At 38.1% G+C, this 16,969-nt stretch overlaps 1 protein-coding gene across 2 annotated transcripts in view; it reads left to right on the forward strand.

The window, feature by feature from the left end:
* Rprd1a (regulation of nuclear pre-mRNA domain containing 1A) overlaps window positions 1-9,949 on the forward strand; it is a 57,689-nt gene extending 47,740 nt beyond the window's left edge. For both annotated transcript variants that reach the window (XM_020174837.2, XM_074069995.1), the window contains exon 7: window positions 6,499-9,949. In XM_020174837.2, the coding sequence (XP_020030426.1) occupies window positions 6,499-6,648 (150 nt within the window). In that variant the 3' untranslated portion in view covers window positions 6,649-9,949. The remainder of the gene's footprint in view (window positions 1-6,498) is intronic.
* The last annotated feature ends 7,020 nt before the right edge of the window (window positions 9,950-16,969 follow it).

A 16,969-nucleotide genomic window follows, 5' to 3' on the forward strand; every position in this document is an offset into this window, starting at 1 on the left:
CTAATGGAATTATAACTGGAGAGTAAAGAATAGTTTGCTGCTGTTGGAGATGATCAAGAAGAGGTTCGGTGGCAAGGACAAGAAAAGTTGGGTCCAATATTTGCCTAACTGCAACCTTTATATAAATATTAGCTCTGGAAGATTGTGATTAAGTGTTCAGCAAAAATGTTTCAGTGATTTCAATGATTCTGAGTAATAATTGGAAGCCAATTTCAGTCTTGGAGTTTCACTGTGGTTATCAATATGTTGATCTCAGCAGGACTGTAGCAAGGAACACTTTTTCATTTTTTGCTCCCAAACATGCCAGAATTTGATTTTTGGCTTGCTTGTTAAAATCTGTCAAGCAGTGTTTCCAGGGACATCCAATTTGGAAAACACCAGGTTAGATAACAGGTGACATTCAATAATTCTGCAATAGTGTGATTCTTTAGTAACTTAGTAACTGGATAATATGTGCTAAAGGAAGCAGGATAAAGGGTCTCACATACACATACACACACACACTAAAAAGAAGAAAGGGTTCGTGAAGTGGCTTAAGTGGTAGAACACCTGCCTACCAAGTGTGAGGCCCTGAGTTCAAGCCCCAGTACCGCCAAAAAAAAACATGATTAAGTCAACTTCATTTAAGAATGAGTACTTGTAGAAACATTGTTGAAGGTTATTTAAGTTGCTTCCCTTTTAATTTTGAAGTTGCTTAGTTAATAGAGAAATAGCAAAGGTTATACACTGCCTATCAGTTCCTGGCTTACCCACCCCTGCACTCTACCCTCAAGGTCAAAACAATTGTTAAGCTTTCCTGGAATGTTTGGCACCACTCCTGGTTGGACTAGCCTCTTGCCAATTTCCTTTCCCTTACATCTTCTCTGTGGTGTTCCTACTACTATACTTTCATTTAAGACAGTTCACCTTAAGGCCCATATGCTATTCATGAGAAAATGAGAACTGTCCGCTACTGGGAAAGCCAGAGATGCTCTAATGACAGACTTGACAGAGGTGGCAGTTTGTTTCCTTATTGTTCAGAGTTTTGAATTTTAGGGACATGATTGTTAATCCTGTCATGTGGTCCTGTAGTTGATTAACTAGCTTTCACTTACATAACATACTTCTTCAGAATACCCATCCCCAAAATAATTCTAGCACATGAGAACAGGATAGCATAATGGCTAAGCATGAGGACTGAGGCCTGTCTGGATCTGAGCCCCTCCTTTCTTATGTCTGTTAACTTTGGATGAAGAGCTTTAGTGATTAATTCTGATTTAGTTTGATCATCTGTAACACGTGGCTAGTGACATTCTGCCTGTGAAGATCAAATGGAGTGCTTAGAACAGTTGGCATTTAGAAAGCACATGAGAAATGGAGTAGGTTTCATGTGCTGTATGAAATCTCAGAATGTATAAAGCTTATTTATAACATCCTCATTACAGTTTTAGCATTATTGGTCTTCAAGACCCTGTCGATAGCCAAGTTGGGCATCAGGTTTGTTGCGGCAGCATGGTGTTTTTCAGTGTGTTATTAATCCAGAAGGCTAACAGAAGTTGTAGTAGTAGGTTTGTTAAGAGAATTGAGAGTAAGCCCTAGCACAGACTTAAGGAAGTAGCACCCTTTGTTAGATGACATTCATTCACTTACATCAAAGTAATTACCCCTAAGAGGTAATATTTCCCTGTAGTTAAGGGGAAAAAATGACAACTTTATCCAAGAATTTAAGATAACACATGAAAAGGATTTGATCCGTTGTATTTTATGCTTAAAAAAATTATCAATTTCAGGATTAGATACCAAGCTGTTTGAGCATCTGTTTTCTTGAAGGTAAATGAGGGCAAACCACAGGGATAATGCATTTCACTCTGTTCCTTAGGGTGGTAACGGGATTGACCATCTGCAGTCTCATAAACTCCCTCCTGTCATGGAATGTCTTGGCCTTGTTTAAGAAAATATGTGTGTGTGTGTTTGTGTGTGTGTGTGTGTGTGTGTGTGTGTCCTGATCAATACTTCAACTAACTTTTCCTGTAACTTGGCAAAAGAATCCCAATTCCAGGGCAAACAAAATGAGATTTAAAAAAAAATGTGAATTTAAAAAATGAGAATCAGAATGTCTTAATAGTTACATTGAAGGCAATGGCTAAAACACTTGTATACTCTTATAAAGTTAACACTTTATAAGAGGACCAGAGGACAGGATGAAAAATGTCAAAAAGACCATGAAGGGGTTCACAGGAGCACTACCCCAGTTTTTTCAGTGTTCCACATCCCAGGCAGAACCTCTGTTCTACAACTGGGGGCTGGAAACAAGGAGGGCTCCTCCAGGTTCTCAGCTAACTTAGCCTACAGCTTCACTGTAGCCAAGGCAGCAGGAGCAGCAGGAGAAACACTGCTGTTGATGCTCCTTCTGGGACTAACACCCTCTATTGGGAGCAGTGAGAAGTGGGGAGGGTGATCCATGTGCTTGTCTGAACTGTTAGGGGAGAAGGAAGAAGCAGTGTTGGTTCCAGTACCAGTCTTGCCACTGTTACTGAACTGCGTAAGTTTTCTTGAATAGGTGTTTCTTCATTTGCTCATTACCATTGCTGAGGGCTTTATATTGTGGATTTAAAAAGTGTTCACATTTCACTGGGGAGTGGAGCTCCTCATGCTGACACGATAGAAGTCAGTTTCTTCTAGATCAGGGGTTCTGAAGCATGTTTTTTTGGGGGAGGGGCCCTTGATCCTCTCTTTTTGGTTTACTTGTAAAGAAGCCTTGGCCCCTCCCATGTGAATCCATTGTATTGCCATTTTTCTTCAATTGTATTTGTAGTGAAATACCATTTATGTTTTGGTCTCCCCTCCCCCTAAAATATTTTGTGGAGACAGGAGATCTCATTTGTTCAGTGCTTAGTAAACATGCACCTGCCATCACAACACAGGTAGGGCAGACAGGACAGTAAATAGGCAGTCACGTTTTCTAAAACTGCTTTGAAAGAGGAGTACATGTGTGATACTGTTAGGGCCAATCCAAGAGAGAAGTCTTAATGAATATCAGAACCAAAGTAATATATACACGCAATTGTAAGAATGTTGCTGTAAGAAGCCAGGCCATGGAATCTTGGAGCCTTTCTCTAGACCACCAGTGAGGTCATTTAAAACTTCCAGGACTGTGGCCTGAATAACAGTTATACACTTAAGAGGTATCATCCAGTTTCTTTTTCAGGCTAGCGTCAGTTGACCCTAGTAGTTTATTTTATTTTATCTTTTTGGTGGGACTGGAGTTTGAAATCAGTGTTTTGTGCTTGCAAAGAAGGTGCTGTACCATTTGAGTCACACCTCTAACCCATTTTGCTCTGGTTGTTTTGGAGATGGTGTCTTGAAAAGTATTTGCCTGGGCTGGCGTTGAACCGTGATCCTCCCCGTCTCAGCCTCCTGTGTAACTAGGATTACAGTGTGAGCCATCTGCTCCTAGTGACCCCAGCTGTTTAAATCTTTTCTTAGTAGAATGTAACAGTAGCAGCAACCATTTGACTCCATTTTTGTTAATATTTTGTTATTTCATACATTTATAAAGAATACTTCCTCTTAGGATTATTGTCAGGATTAAATGAGTTTATGGGTTTTTTTTTTCTTGTGGTACTGAGGTTTGAACTGAGGGCCTACACCTTGAACCATTCCATCAGCCCTTTTTTGTAATGGGTTTTTTTTGAGATAGGGTCTCACGAACTTTTTGCCTGGGTCAACTTGGAACCTTGATCCTCCTGATCTCTGCTTCTTGAGTAGCTTGGATTATAGGTGTGAGCCACTGGCACCCAGTTTGAGTTCATGTTTTAATGACAATTACATAATGAACATTGAAAAAATGGCAGCTTTTGTTTATTATTTTTTCAGTATGTGCCACTTGGCTGGAGGGTTTTAATGACCCATATCATTTGACTCAAAGATAACCTCTGTTTCCCCGAGCCCCTCATTGACACAGTATCTCCTGGTGTTGCCCAGGCTGGCCTCAAGCCTCTAGGCTCAAGGGATCCTCTGCCTCAGCCTCCCAAGTAGCTGGGACTATAGGAGCACACCATCATGCTTGGCTTTTAAAGATAAATATTAATAATTGAATAGCCTGTCTGGATTAGAAAGTAGGCAGGCAGTAATAACCACTAAGAACACATACATCTTTCAAAACATCATCCCAAGATGAGCAGAGAGTAAATTTACTTTGAGCATGTTTGAACAGTATCTCAGTGTATTATGCTAATCCCTAGGTGTTTTTGGTGGGAATGGGATTTCAACTCAGGGCTTCATACTTGCAAAGCAGGTACTCTACTGCCTGAGCTACATCTTTAGTCCATTTTGCACTGGTTATTTTGGAGATGGGGGTCTTGAGAACTATTTTTCTAGGCTGGCCTTGAACTGCAGTCTGCCTCCCAAGTAGCTAAGGTTACAGGTGTGAGCTGCTGACTTCAGATGATATGATTTAGCTAAGAACAGTGGTACTCACTGGTGTGATATGGGTAGAGATGGAGTTGCCACTCTGCTAGCTATGAGCAAGAAATGAGTGTCAATGCAGAGATGTGCAACAAGAGAGAGTGTTGAGAAGCATGCATCTAGGATGTGAAATTCCCTGGTGCTATCTTTTATATGCCACATGCTGAAACCTACTTGTTGTTCCAGTGTTGGTGAAAGTAAAAAAGCAAGAAGAAAATAAAAAGCTGATCCCTTGAGATTATAGATTATTGTCTTACTGCTCCTTGACCTTGAAGATAGATTAGAAACATAGGGATATGTGGCCATGACAAGAGTTGATACCTGTGTTATGTTCTCATGGCTTGTACTTTCCAGCTTTCAATCTATCCTACTTTGTCTGCAATTGTGCCCTGTTCCCCATGCTTTGAAATATTCCCTTCCTTCATTACCTTAGGCAATTGGGTTGTGCAAATTCTGACAAATCCCTTTCCCTGCCAGGTGTAATTGTACTTTAAAAAAGGAGGCCTAGAAATACGAAGAGTGGCCTGGTGGTGCATATGAAAAGTGGAGATACAGTGGTTGCAGTTCAAGGCCATCCCTGGTAAATGTTAGACTCTATCTCAAAAACAAGCAGGTGTATGCCTGCGGTTCTAGCTGTGTGGAAGATGGAGGCGTAAGTATGGAAGTCTGAGAACAGCCCCAGGCAAAAAGCATGAAACCCTATCTGAAAAATAACTAAAGCAAAAAGGGCTGGGTTCAAGTGATGGAATGTGTGTCTAGCAAATACAAGGCCCTGAGTTAGACCCCAGTATGCTCCTGCCCCCAAAAACTACAAAGAAAACTCACTAGTTGATTTCATTTTAGGATTAAAACTAGGAAAGGGTTCACAATTCTTACTATGTGTTAGTATTATTTGGGGAGCCTTCACATGTGCTGGACCATCTTCCAGATATTCTAATTGTTAGGCATTAGGGTCTGTAGTTCTTGAAAATCAGAGGTAGTTCTCTCCAAAAATTTTTTAGGTGATTCTGATGTTCAGTCAGAGTTGAGGTATACTAATGAGGAAAGGCTGTTTATGGACAGGCGGTCTGCACAAAATGTAAGATTGCCACTTAACCTGCTCTGTCTTTTCTAGATTCCCTCTTAAGGCTTCATCTCCTTTAGCTGAAGGAGTACAGAGGTTTTCTCTTCTTTTCCTTGTAGAGGATTTAATCCAGGGTCTAGAACCTTCCATTAGAAAAAGACTCCCACTGTAGAGAATGGGCTGTACCCTGCAAGTCAATGATGATCATGGCTCTCAGTCTCTGATTTCTTGGGCCTGTTCCTGCAGGTTTGCTTTTGGTGCCCGGTCTGGTGAGCTGTGGATCCCTTCTGAAGTTAATGTTTTTCATTGCACAAAATGAAATGCAGAGCATTATAATGGAAGCAAGTTATATTGAAGCACAGCTGTCAAAAATTTAAAATTTGTACAATAATATGTGCTTTATTAATAAATTGACTAGCACTTCAATTTATGGTTGGTCTAGTACCTAACATAATTTTAAAGCAGTGGTAAATGTAAATAGTAATTTGAGATAGCCATGAACTGTAATGTAATATGAAGGAATTGATTTCTATTGGAGACAAAATCTTTGTTGCCAACATTCATAATTGAAAACAATACTAAATTTCAGTTTAGGTTTATGAAAATAAACATGTAATTTTTCTTGTCCCTAAACCTTATATTTGATGTCCTGAAAACTTTATATTCTGAGATTAAGTATGTTAATATATTAGTCACCTTTCTATAGGTGTGAAACAAGTAAAGATTGTGGTTTTTCATAAGTTTACCTTATATTTTCAAAGGCCTTTTTTAGTAGTGTATATTAATTGTACAAGTAATGGATTTCATTATGACACTTTCATTCATGCATATAAGATGCATCCACTCTTATCATCTCTAGGCCCTCTTTTGGTACTAAAACTCATGTTGAAATAATCTTTTATTTGGCATTAACTGAGAATACTGCCAGAGCATTAGTTAAATAGCTGTTTGAATTCTCAAATGCTAATAAAAGTGGTTTGATGTTACAGGAATACAAGCGCAAGTTAGCCAGAGTTTCTCTGGTGCGCAAAGAACTCAGGTCCCGGATCCAGAGCCTGCCAGATTTATCTCGATTGCCCAATGTTACTGGCAGCCACATGCATCTGCCCTTTGCGGGAGACATCTACAGTGAAGATTGATGACCAGTCTTTTTCCAGAGCCCAGGACTTTGCAAGAGATGAAGACAGGTTAGGTGGATAGTCCTGTAGTGTTATTTTTGTATATTGTTGGGAATGGTACTAACAAAAGAAATAAGTAATTTATAAAATTGTTTAAAATGTTGGTTTGTTTACTATTTTATTGGTAAGTTAACATGACTTAGTTTAAACAAGGTGATGATCTCTTAATAAGTCATAAATAGTGATTATTTTCAGAAGATCTTTTTGTAAATTTTTTTGATCCAGGGCCTCTTGTGAGAAATTCCATGTCTCTTTTGAATTGTTTTTCTTTATTTTTTTTCAGTATCTAATCACTGTATACTATGTAATTCCTAAGGGGAAGAACTAATCAGGAGCTAGTTGAGACTTTATTATGGTATGGTGAGGACTTGACTATAGAAGGGACTAAGTGTTCCAACTTAATCTTCACCCTTCTCCCCAACCCAGATACTGGTTCTGTGCCTCTCCAGGTTCCTTATTCCCTAGAGGTCTATAATTTAACACTATATATGGATGCCCCTTGGAGAGCCAGATCAAAGCCTAGAGATCTTTTCCCTGTAGCACTGTAGGAATTCCATTCCACCTGCCAAGGTAGACTAAAAAGATTATTAAATAAGGAATCCCTTGATTGTATTGTTTAGAATTGAGGAGATTAATAAGAAAATGCTTTGAGAATGTTACAAATTTTGACTCTCTACCAAGAGAACAACTTCAGTTCTAGAACTGATTTGTATTTGTCAAATCAGTCTCCTTTTAACAATTGATCCCTTCAATAAAAAGTCATTTATGGGATTAAAGGAAACATAAAATAATGATACTTTTATTATTCCACATAACTTAAAATTACAATATTTTTAGTTCTAATGACTCAAGAACACAATATTCATTAACATACAGTAAAGTAGCCTCAAACATTTTTAATGTTTCCTTAAGGTTTTTGAAAGACTATATTTGGAAATATAGCAGTGCTACACTACAGGGTAGATCTGGTAAATTTTATATTTGTATGTTTACAAATGTAAATACAAAACAAATGTACTTTTACCTTTTATCTCTAACCCTGTGTGTTAGAGCAGTTGCATGTTCCCCAGCTTTCTTTTTAAGTTACATTGTTAAGCTGTGGATTTGTATTCAGTAATGACTTAGGATAAACATTTTTCTCATTCATTGCTTTATATATTAGACATTTCTCATTGCAAGCAGATTCAAATTAGATAGGTACTATAACACCTTTTAAATCCCACAAGCCAATTATGTCTTACTTCTATGAATGGCTTTACTCTGTTTCTTTTTCAGTATTAGAGACTATAGATAAAATGAATTTACAAGTGTAGGAGAAGGCAAATATTTATTTTAATAGCCAATAGTTCTGGAAACAGTGCTTTTAACAATTTGACCTCTCCAAAACAGAGATTCATATAAGTAGTCATCCCATCCAAATATGTATGTCTAGTATTCCAAAGTGTTTTAGACAACTTTTGGGAGTTAGGACACATTTTCTCACAGGAATAATAGGTTCTCTGCACACAACTAGCACTGAAAGGTTACCTGGGAACCTAATCCACTTAACCATGAATGTACTTAACTTGTAATATGGTTGATAAGTTACTAATTGTAGATCCTGACCAGCATTTGTAACATCACTCTTAGGAAACTGTGTGTGGTAGCTGGACTCACACATTGGGGTGTCTGCCTGTGCTGTGTACCTCTGTCCCTAGGTATAGGAAACAGAAGAAAAGACTCAGCAAAGGAGGGAGGTAACAAATGCACAATTATAAAACCTGGTTATAACTGTTATGAAAGTATACCAAGTAAGTTAGTTTTTGTTGTTAATGTGAAAGCAAAAACTTGTATGTTAACTTATTTTCAATATCTTGACCTTATTTATGATCTGCTAAAGTGGTGGTTTATCCATTCAAAATATATATTTTTTCCATTTAAAACTAATTTATAAACTATAATTGCAAGATTTAAAATCTTTTAGAAGTTTGTTGAGATATTTTCACCATTTAAGACAGACTTCTGACTTAGATACTGATTTTAATGCCAGTATCTGCTCTAAATATTTATGATAAAAATGCATTATTTTTTTAAAGAGCTTGATGAGATTTGTGATAAGTGATAGTACTCAAGAACCTGACTCCCACCCCTTGACCAATCCTCCGCAAACCTCAGTTGTTAGTTAGCTCACTAACTGAACACAAACTATCCTGTTTTAGAAGTCATGTTTTCAGCCTTATAGTTGTTAACATGGTAAGCCTTAGCAGAGAATAGTCGTCCTTCCTAAAAGGACTAGGTGTTCTCAAGAAATGGGGTTAGGTGGGGGTACTGTAATACCAAATTCTAAATCATGAGCATTTTCTCCACTGTGTACCTGAGGCAGATCATGCATCTGAGTGCAGTTTGGCCCGGCCCCTCAAGAGGAAAGCCTGTCAGCATCCTTGCAGTAGGTGCTGTGCTTTGAATGGGTACCATCACTCTTCTCCACAGACAGTATAGAGAGCTGTCTGCAGTGGCAATTTGAACACATTTCTTGGCACTCCCTCTGTTCCTTCCTTCATTACATACAGTAAATGAAAGAACCATAAGAGTGACTGGAGTCTGAGAAAAACAGTTGTACTCTATAGCCAACTTCCTCCTGAGAAAACCATTCCATATGCACTTGTTTTGGTACTTCTTTCACATGCACTCTGAATCAGGGTTTTTCTATAAGAAATCCTTTAGAATCAGCAAAGGCTGGGATGATCCAGTCGTCTTGATTTGCAAAATTAAAAGAACACATCTAGGTTGTCAATTGTCACTGTAGATGAGCAACTTATCTTTTACAGTAGAGTTATTGAACTGGTTCTGAGAACTGTTTAGAGAAAAAAAAATTCAAAAGTACAGATGAACTAATTGGGAAAGTTGAAGGTCCTTTCTGAATTTCCCACTCTAAAAATTTACATTATATGAAATGACATAAAGCTTCTAAACTGCTTTGTATTCTATTAAGAAATAGCTCCTAAAGATGTAGTCTTGTTTCATAGTTGTTGCACTATATCAGAGCTTTTAAAAGTGTAAATCCAGTTCTTCTCTGTATAGAAAGGGAACATTGTGTTAATGAATTTATTTATACAGAGCATTTGTTGCCAACTGTGTAATTCCAGCCATCCACAGGAGTCTGTTCTGAGGTGGCAATAGCACATGGGAAGATGAACTCTCCCAGTTTGTTTACCCGTTTTTCTTTGGCTGTATCTGATGACAGTATAAGATGTTCTTAATAAAGTTTTATGTTCTTTTTGAAGGTTCTTTGTGTAGGTTGTTTTTGTGAATCTGATTCATTGGATATGGGTCTGGAAGGCAAGGGATTAAGGGACCGGGAGGGAAGGAAAGTACTGGAAGTATTTGGTGAAGTAATGGTAGAGAAACTGCTGGAGGTTACTGTGCATGGCCAATGAACACAGTATCTGGTCCTGAGCAAGCTTCAGAATCACCTGGAGTGGTTATTAAACCACAGGTGGCTGAACTCCACCCGCAGAGCTTCTGATTGAATAAAGTCTGGGGTAAGGCCTGATGGTTTACTTTTCTAACAACTTGATGCTAATGCTGCTGGGTTTAGGGACCCCATATTAACAACCACTGCTGTAAATCAATGCTGAAGTCCATGACTTGTTTCAAGATTTAAAACATTTAAGCAATGTTAGGTAATAAAGTATTCATTTTACAGTTCATTATACAGTGTGTTCCTTATTGGCAGGGAATAAGATCTTTTGTGACCATAGTACTCCTTAAATGCTTTTAAGTGGATGATTCTCTTGGTACCCTGAACTAGCTAGAATACAGGTCCCCTTACCATATTTTGAATTTATTTATTTTTGTGGTACTGGGGATCAAACTCAGGGCCTCACACACACTAGGCATGTGCCGTAAATGTTAAAGTAAAATAGGGAATCATAGAAATCTTGCGAATATCAGGACAGTGTTGGCCACACTTCTTTGGTAAGACAGGTGAGGCTGCTGATGTAACCCAGTGGTAGAACTGCTTGCCTAGAATGCACAAGGCCCTGGGTTCAGTCCCCAGCACCTGGAAAACAACAACAAAACATCTCAGCTGAGGCTTTATGAAAAGGACACATACTTACAAGGTCAAAACTGTCTGATTCTTATAATCTAGAAAGCTTGGGAGATATAATCCTGTAGCCAGTGGGCCTCTGGTTCTCTGTTCCTAGAAGGTATCTGGTCACTTTATCTAGATTCATGTGATTTACACAGTGGAACTTACTATATTCAGAGATTCTGAAAGCTAGGATATATTTAGAAATCTGCATTTTAAACAAGACACCCAGGTGATTCTGATAATCAGTGCACTGCACTTTGAGAAACAATGCCCTACGGAGCATAGTCTATAACATAATAATGACAGCTTATGCCGAGTGCCAGTGGCTCATGCCTGTAGTCATAGCTACTTGGGAGCTGAAATCAGGAGGATTGTGATTCAAGGCCACCTTGGGCAAATAGTTCAAAAGACCCCCCATCTCCAAAAAATAACCAGAGCGAAATAGACTTCAAGATACAGCTCCAGGTAGAGCACCTGCTTTGCAAGTACGAAGTGAAACCCTATTCCAATTTTACAAACTAAGATAACTTATTCTATATGATCCTGAACCAGTCAAAAGGTTAACTGAGATCCAAACCAAGCTCCAAGTATGGCTCCAGGCCTGTGTTCCTTAACCACTGTGTGATGCTCCTTTTTAGATTGATGCTTGTGTAGTAGTGAGAACTCCTCATTTTGTGCAACATGTCAGGTTATAGTGAAATTGATATGCATATACTCAAAAAAGCAACATAGCAGTGACAAAAGAAAAAAAAGCAACATAGCTGACCTGGGCATTGTGGCTCATTCTGTAATTCCAGTCCTCAGGAGGCTGTGGAAGGAGGATCATAAATTCAAGGCCACCCTGAGCTACATGAGTTCCAAGCCATTCTGGGCTACATAGTGGGACCTTGTCTCAAAACAAAATAAACAAAAACAGCAAAAGCAAAAGCAAAGCATCCAAAAACCAAAAAAGCAGCATAGCTAAAAGCACCACTGAAAGGTAGGAGACTTGTAGAAGGATGTTACATCAATTGTTTTTTGTATTTGAAGTTAAAATGTACATAATGGTTTGTAAAAGTAATTTAGGTTTTTTTTGGTTTTGTGTGTGTGTGTGTGTGTGTGTTTGAGATGGGAACTTACTATGGTTTCCATGCTGGTCTCAAACTTGTGGGCTCAAGGGAGTACAGATGTATGCCACTGATGCCTGGCAAACTGAAACCATTTTAAAGTGTATTCTGTATTAACTACACTGAAGTTGTTGTGCAACCATCACCACCATCTACCTCTAGGAACTTTTTTCATCTTCCCAAATGAAACTCTGCACATTATATAGTAAATCCCTATACCCCTATCCGTTGCCAACAACCACTTTCTGCCTATTTGAATTTGACTTCTTTAGGAAGCACATATAAGTGGAATTATAAGGAATTATGAACGATTTATCCTTTTGTTACTTATTCTACTTCATAACATGCAACATAACCTGAAAGTTCTTCCAGGTTGTAGCATGGGTCAGAACTTCTTTTTGGTGGTACTGGGACTTGACTTCAGAGCCTCAGGCCTGTTAGGCAGGTGCTCTACCACTTAAGCTATATTCTCTGCCCCCAGCCCTTTTTTCCTTTAGTTATTTTTCAGGTAGGGTCTTGCATTTTTGCCCAGGTCTGGCCTCTGAGATCTTCCTTCCTGTGGCCTCCCATTAGTAGGATAACAGGCATGCACCACCACACCTGGCCTAGAACTTCATTTTTTTTTTTTTTTTTTTGGGCGGTACTGGGGTTTAAACTCAGGGCCTCTTGCTTGCTAAGTAGGCACTCTACCACTTGAGCCACTCTGCCAGCCCTTTTTTTTTTGAGTACTTTTGAGATAGGGTCTTGAACTATTTGTCTGCGCTGGCCTCTGAGATCCTCCTGATCTCTGCCTCCTAGGATTACAGGTGTGAGCCACTGGCACCCGGCTAGAACTTCATTGTTAATGTCTTGAGTATTCTATGTATATGTCTCATTTTGTTTGTTCATCAATGGACACTTGGGTTGCTTCCACCTTCTGGCTTTTATGAATAATACAGTGATGAAAATGGGTATTCTTTTCCAATTGTTTTTTCTAAAGCAGTTATTTTTATTCACAAATCAGAGTTAGAATCAAGTATTAATGGGAACATTTCAGACAACATTTAATGAATTCTTACTGTGTTTAAGGTATTGTGTTGTCTTTTGAGGCACAGATTTCTCAACTGCATGTCTGCTTTCAAAAAGTTTAAAATCTAGTGGAATCATGACAGTTTTGGTAACTGACTAAAGCTTACTTTTAATTTTAAACTAGTGTTATTTATCTAAGCCAGTATTTGTTAGGCCAGAAATATTAGCCTCAGCTGGGAGCTCGTTAGAAGTGCAAATCTTGGGCCTCAGACTATGGAATCAGAAAAGTCAAGGTTGGAGACATGTGCCTTTTTAACAAATGCTTTAGGTAATATGATGACTCCTTTGTTCTACGCATCCAACCATGATCCAGATTACTAACTAAAGTGGAATGTGCAATGAAGTTTAGAATTATATATATTTGAATTGTTTTATGGAAAGGTACCAAATTGAAATTTTGAATCAATTTAAATGATTCTGTGATTCAGAACCATTAGCTTATTCATATATATCTACAAATATTCAATAGTATAGATACTGTTTGGTTTGCTTTATCTTTTTAAAGTCATTTTTGGAAATACAAGTAGAGTGAGTTATTTAAGAATCATACCTTAATACATGGCTTTTTCAAAATATTAGTATTCATCAGTTAGTATTTGTCAATTGACTTCTTCTTCCAGGCCTTGATATTTAAGTTATAAAATCTTTATATATAATCTTTATAAATACTTTATAAATATGTAATTTTTTTTTTTGGCAGTACTGAAGCTTGAACTCGGGGCCTCACGTTTGCTAGGCAGGCACTCTAGCATTTGAGCCACTCCCCCAGCAAATCTTATGAGACCAAGTTATTAGCAGATTGCTCACAAATGCTGCCCTTTGTGTTTGTGTGTGTGGTATACTAGGCAACTGTTCTACTACTTGAGCCACACCCCCAACTTTTTATGCTGTATTCTCAGATAAAGCCTCACACTTTCACCCAGGTTGGCCTCCATTTCTCCATCCTCCCATCTCTATCTCCTGTGTCGTTGAGGTTATAGGCATGTACCACTATGCCTGGCCTTATTTTAAGATACCTTTGTATAATTCTCTTATACTGCTATAAGTGGGAAGTGATGTCTTGGTTGTGGTTTTGTGATTAGAGCTTCTATAGTGCAGCTGGAGTGTGTTTAACCAAGGAAATTAAAATGTTTCTCTGTTTGGAGCTGGTGTTTGAGTATTGCCGGACCAGGTGAGCTTCATGCCTTGTATTCTTACCTAGCTGATAGCATTCACCCTATTTTGAGTTGCTAGTCTCTTCAGTTCTTGACTAGTTTGAGGAAGAAAAACTGCAGCATCTTTTTAGCTCCTTTCTCTTTTAGCCTTCTTTTATATCCATTGATGATACAGGCCAATTATAGTTGCAGTAAAGTTTTACATTAGTATTAAAACACTGTCTTTTTTTCAGGGAAGGTGTAATTTCCCTGTTGGGAACCAGGAGGAAGCTAACTGCTAGTGATTGAACTTAATGATTAAAACATGATTTTCTCTTTACTAGCAGTGTTTGCATGCAGTTTTGAGATTTAAAAAAAAAAAATCTTAAGGACTAGTGTATCTTTTAAAACATACAACTTAGAAATAGTACTTAAACTGATGTTAATGTTTTTTAATATAGGAAAAGTATTTTGATTATGAGTTTCTGAAAAGCCTCATATTGTGTAAATTAGCTTTAAAGAGTTACATAGTGAAATATTTTTTTCAAATAACCCAGGACAATAGGTAGGCAATTTTAAGATGTTATTAAATCATTGCCATATGTGAAATATAATGTTCAACAGATACAGCACTTTATAACTTCATATAAACAAGAAATCTGGGTTGAGGGCATGGGTTAAATGGTAGGAGTATCTAGCAAGCATGAGGTCCAGAATTCAAATCCCAGTACCACCCCCCCATAAAAGAAAAAAGAAATCTTGTTATTAAAATAGTGTTGAAGATGTGTAGACTTGTTTCTTCTCTACAAAAGCACAACACACTTTCATTTTTTTAACTCTTAAAAAATAATTTTTTAACCACCAACTATTTATTCAGATTACATCCATATAAGGTGGTGAGATCAAGCTAGAGAGAACAGGTTTCCCTGTAACAAATCTATTTACAAAATCCATCATGAAAGTTTTTTTTGTTTTTATATTACATATTCTTTTAAAAACTAGCCTACAATCGCTGCTTGGTCTGTTGGCTAAGACCAAGTATAGTAAAAAGTACATACAACATAAAGCTAAACTGACTGGTAGTTTGCTTTCTCCCAATCTTGGGGAAAATACTTCCTTTTTTACAAAATAACCTATAGGAAGAGAAACACATACCCTAACAATTGCCACCTGACTTACTCTGCAAGGGATTTTCCTTCAAAATTCCTCCTCCTCATACATAGAAGTTACCATGTACACATTGAGTTCTTACTTCCTTTTTCCTGAAAGCTCAGCTTTATAGTTTTTTTTTTTTTTGCAGCCTTAGGGTTTGAATTCAGGCTCAGGGCCTCACGCTTGCTAGGCAGGCACTGTTACCATTTGGGCTACTGTGCCAGCCCCAGAAAGGTCAGCTTTAAATACTGCTATATTATTTGCAGTCTTGTAAGTTGTACAAAAATGGAAACAGGAACCACAAAAGACAAAAACAAGGAATAAGCTGGGAGCTGGGAGCTGATGCCTATATTTCTAGCTACTCAGGAGGCAAAGATCAGGAGAATCACAGTTCAAAGCCAACCTGGCGAAATAGTTCGAGAGCCTGTCTGGAAAATACCCAACACAAAAAAGGGCTGGTGGAGTGGCTCAAGTGGTAGAGTACCTGCCTAGCAAGCATGAAGCCCTGAATTCAAACCCCAGTATCACACACACACACACAAAATTTTATATATGCCGGGATCGCAGAGGTCCTTAACCCGAAAGGGCTCAGGGCAGGAATAAACAGACAAGACACATATTGAGAGGGCCAGCAGGCTGACCAACTGGCAAAATTTCATTTTTCTCAGCCAGCTTTATACAAAAGAGGAAGAGACTTAAACATCAAAAACACTCTGACCTAGCTACAACCTTTCTGTTTTTGCCGTCCTGCATTCTTACTGCCAGTGTCCTTGACTAAGTATCAACTTTTTAGTCAAGGGAAACCATTTAGCGTTCCTTCCCGCCATTATAGACATGGTGCTAAGCCACAGCAACCTTGTCAGACTGTGGCTTTTTGTTCCCAAAATACATACACACACACACACACACATATATATATACACACGCATATATATATGCATATATATACACACATGTATATACACACATATACACATACACACACACACATTCATTCTTAGGAAATTACAAACCAGCTAGAAAATATTCTGGCAATGTTTGCAAATTATTTGCTATTTTTTTCCTTTCATTTTCGAAAAAGACAAAAAATAGCATTTCAGCAGTAACTTGTGAAAGTGTTCAGTATTTTAAGTCTTACTTTCTGAGCAGACATATTATCTAAAGTTATCAGCGAGAGCCAACAAAACTTGAGTTCTTTTGAAACTGGAAAATAATGCACCAAAGAACAAGTATTCATTAAGTCTTAACCCATGCCATTGTCCCTTTGCCATAGAAGGGGCAAGTGTAAGTCATACGTGTGCTTCTCACCACATTTCTGTCCCTCACTTACATAAATAAAATCAGAGCTCCATTCAGTCACCAGCTGACTGGAACTGAAACAGGAATTGAAGTACATTTCTTAGCTATCTGTCTAGGTGGACACTTTACTCACAGCTTTGAAAATGGTGCCAAATGATCTATAGACTAGTAAGAAGCTTGCTTCCTAAGAATACCAACTGCAGGATTCTTCCTCAGCTTTCAGCACTTTATGAACCTAAGTTACCAAAAGTCCAAATAATAGTGATGGTGGTTGATGCTATGGACAAAGGGAAAGTCTGGCTCAGTTCACCATTCTTTTTGTTAGCATAATTTACTTCATTACATCTCTAAGACCAACTGGTTAACCTTGGCCTCTCAGTTTGCCAAGCCCTAGTAAATGAGAATTTAAGCTTTAAAATTTTAAGCAGCAGAGAGGCCTGGATACAGAT

Source organism: Castor canadensis, chromosome 4 (genome assembly GCF_047511655.1).
Source record: "Castor canadensis chromosome 4, mCasCan1.hap1v2, whole genome shotgun sequence".
NCBI lineage: Eukaryota > Metazoa > Chordata > Mammalia > Rodentia > Castoridae > Castor > Castor canadensis.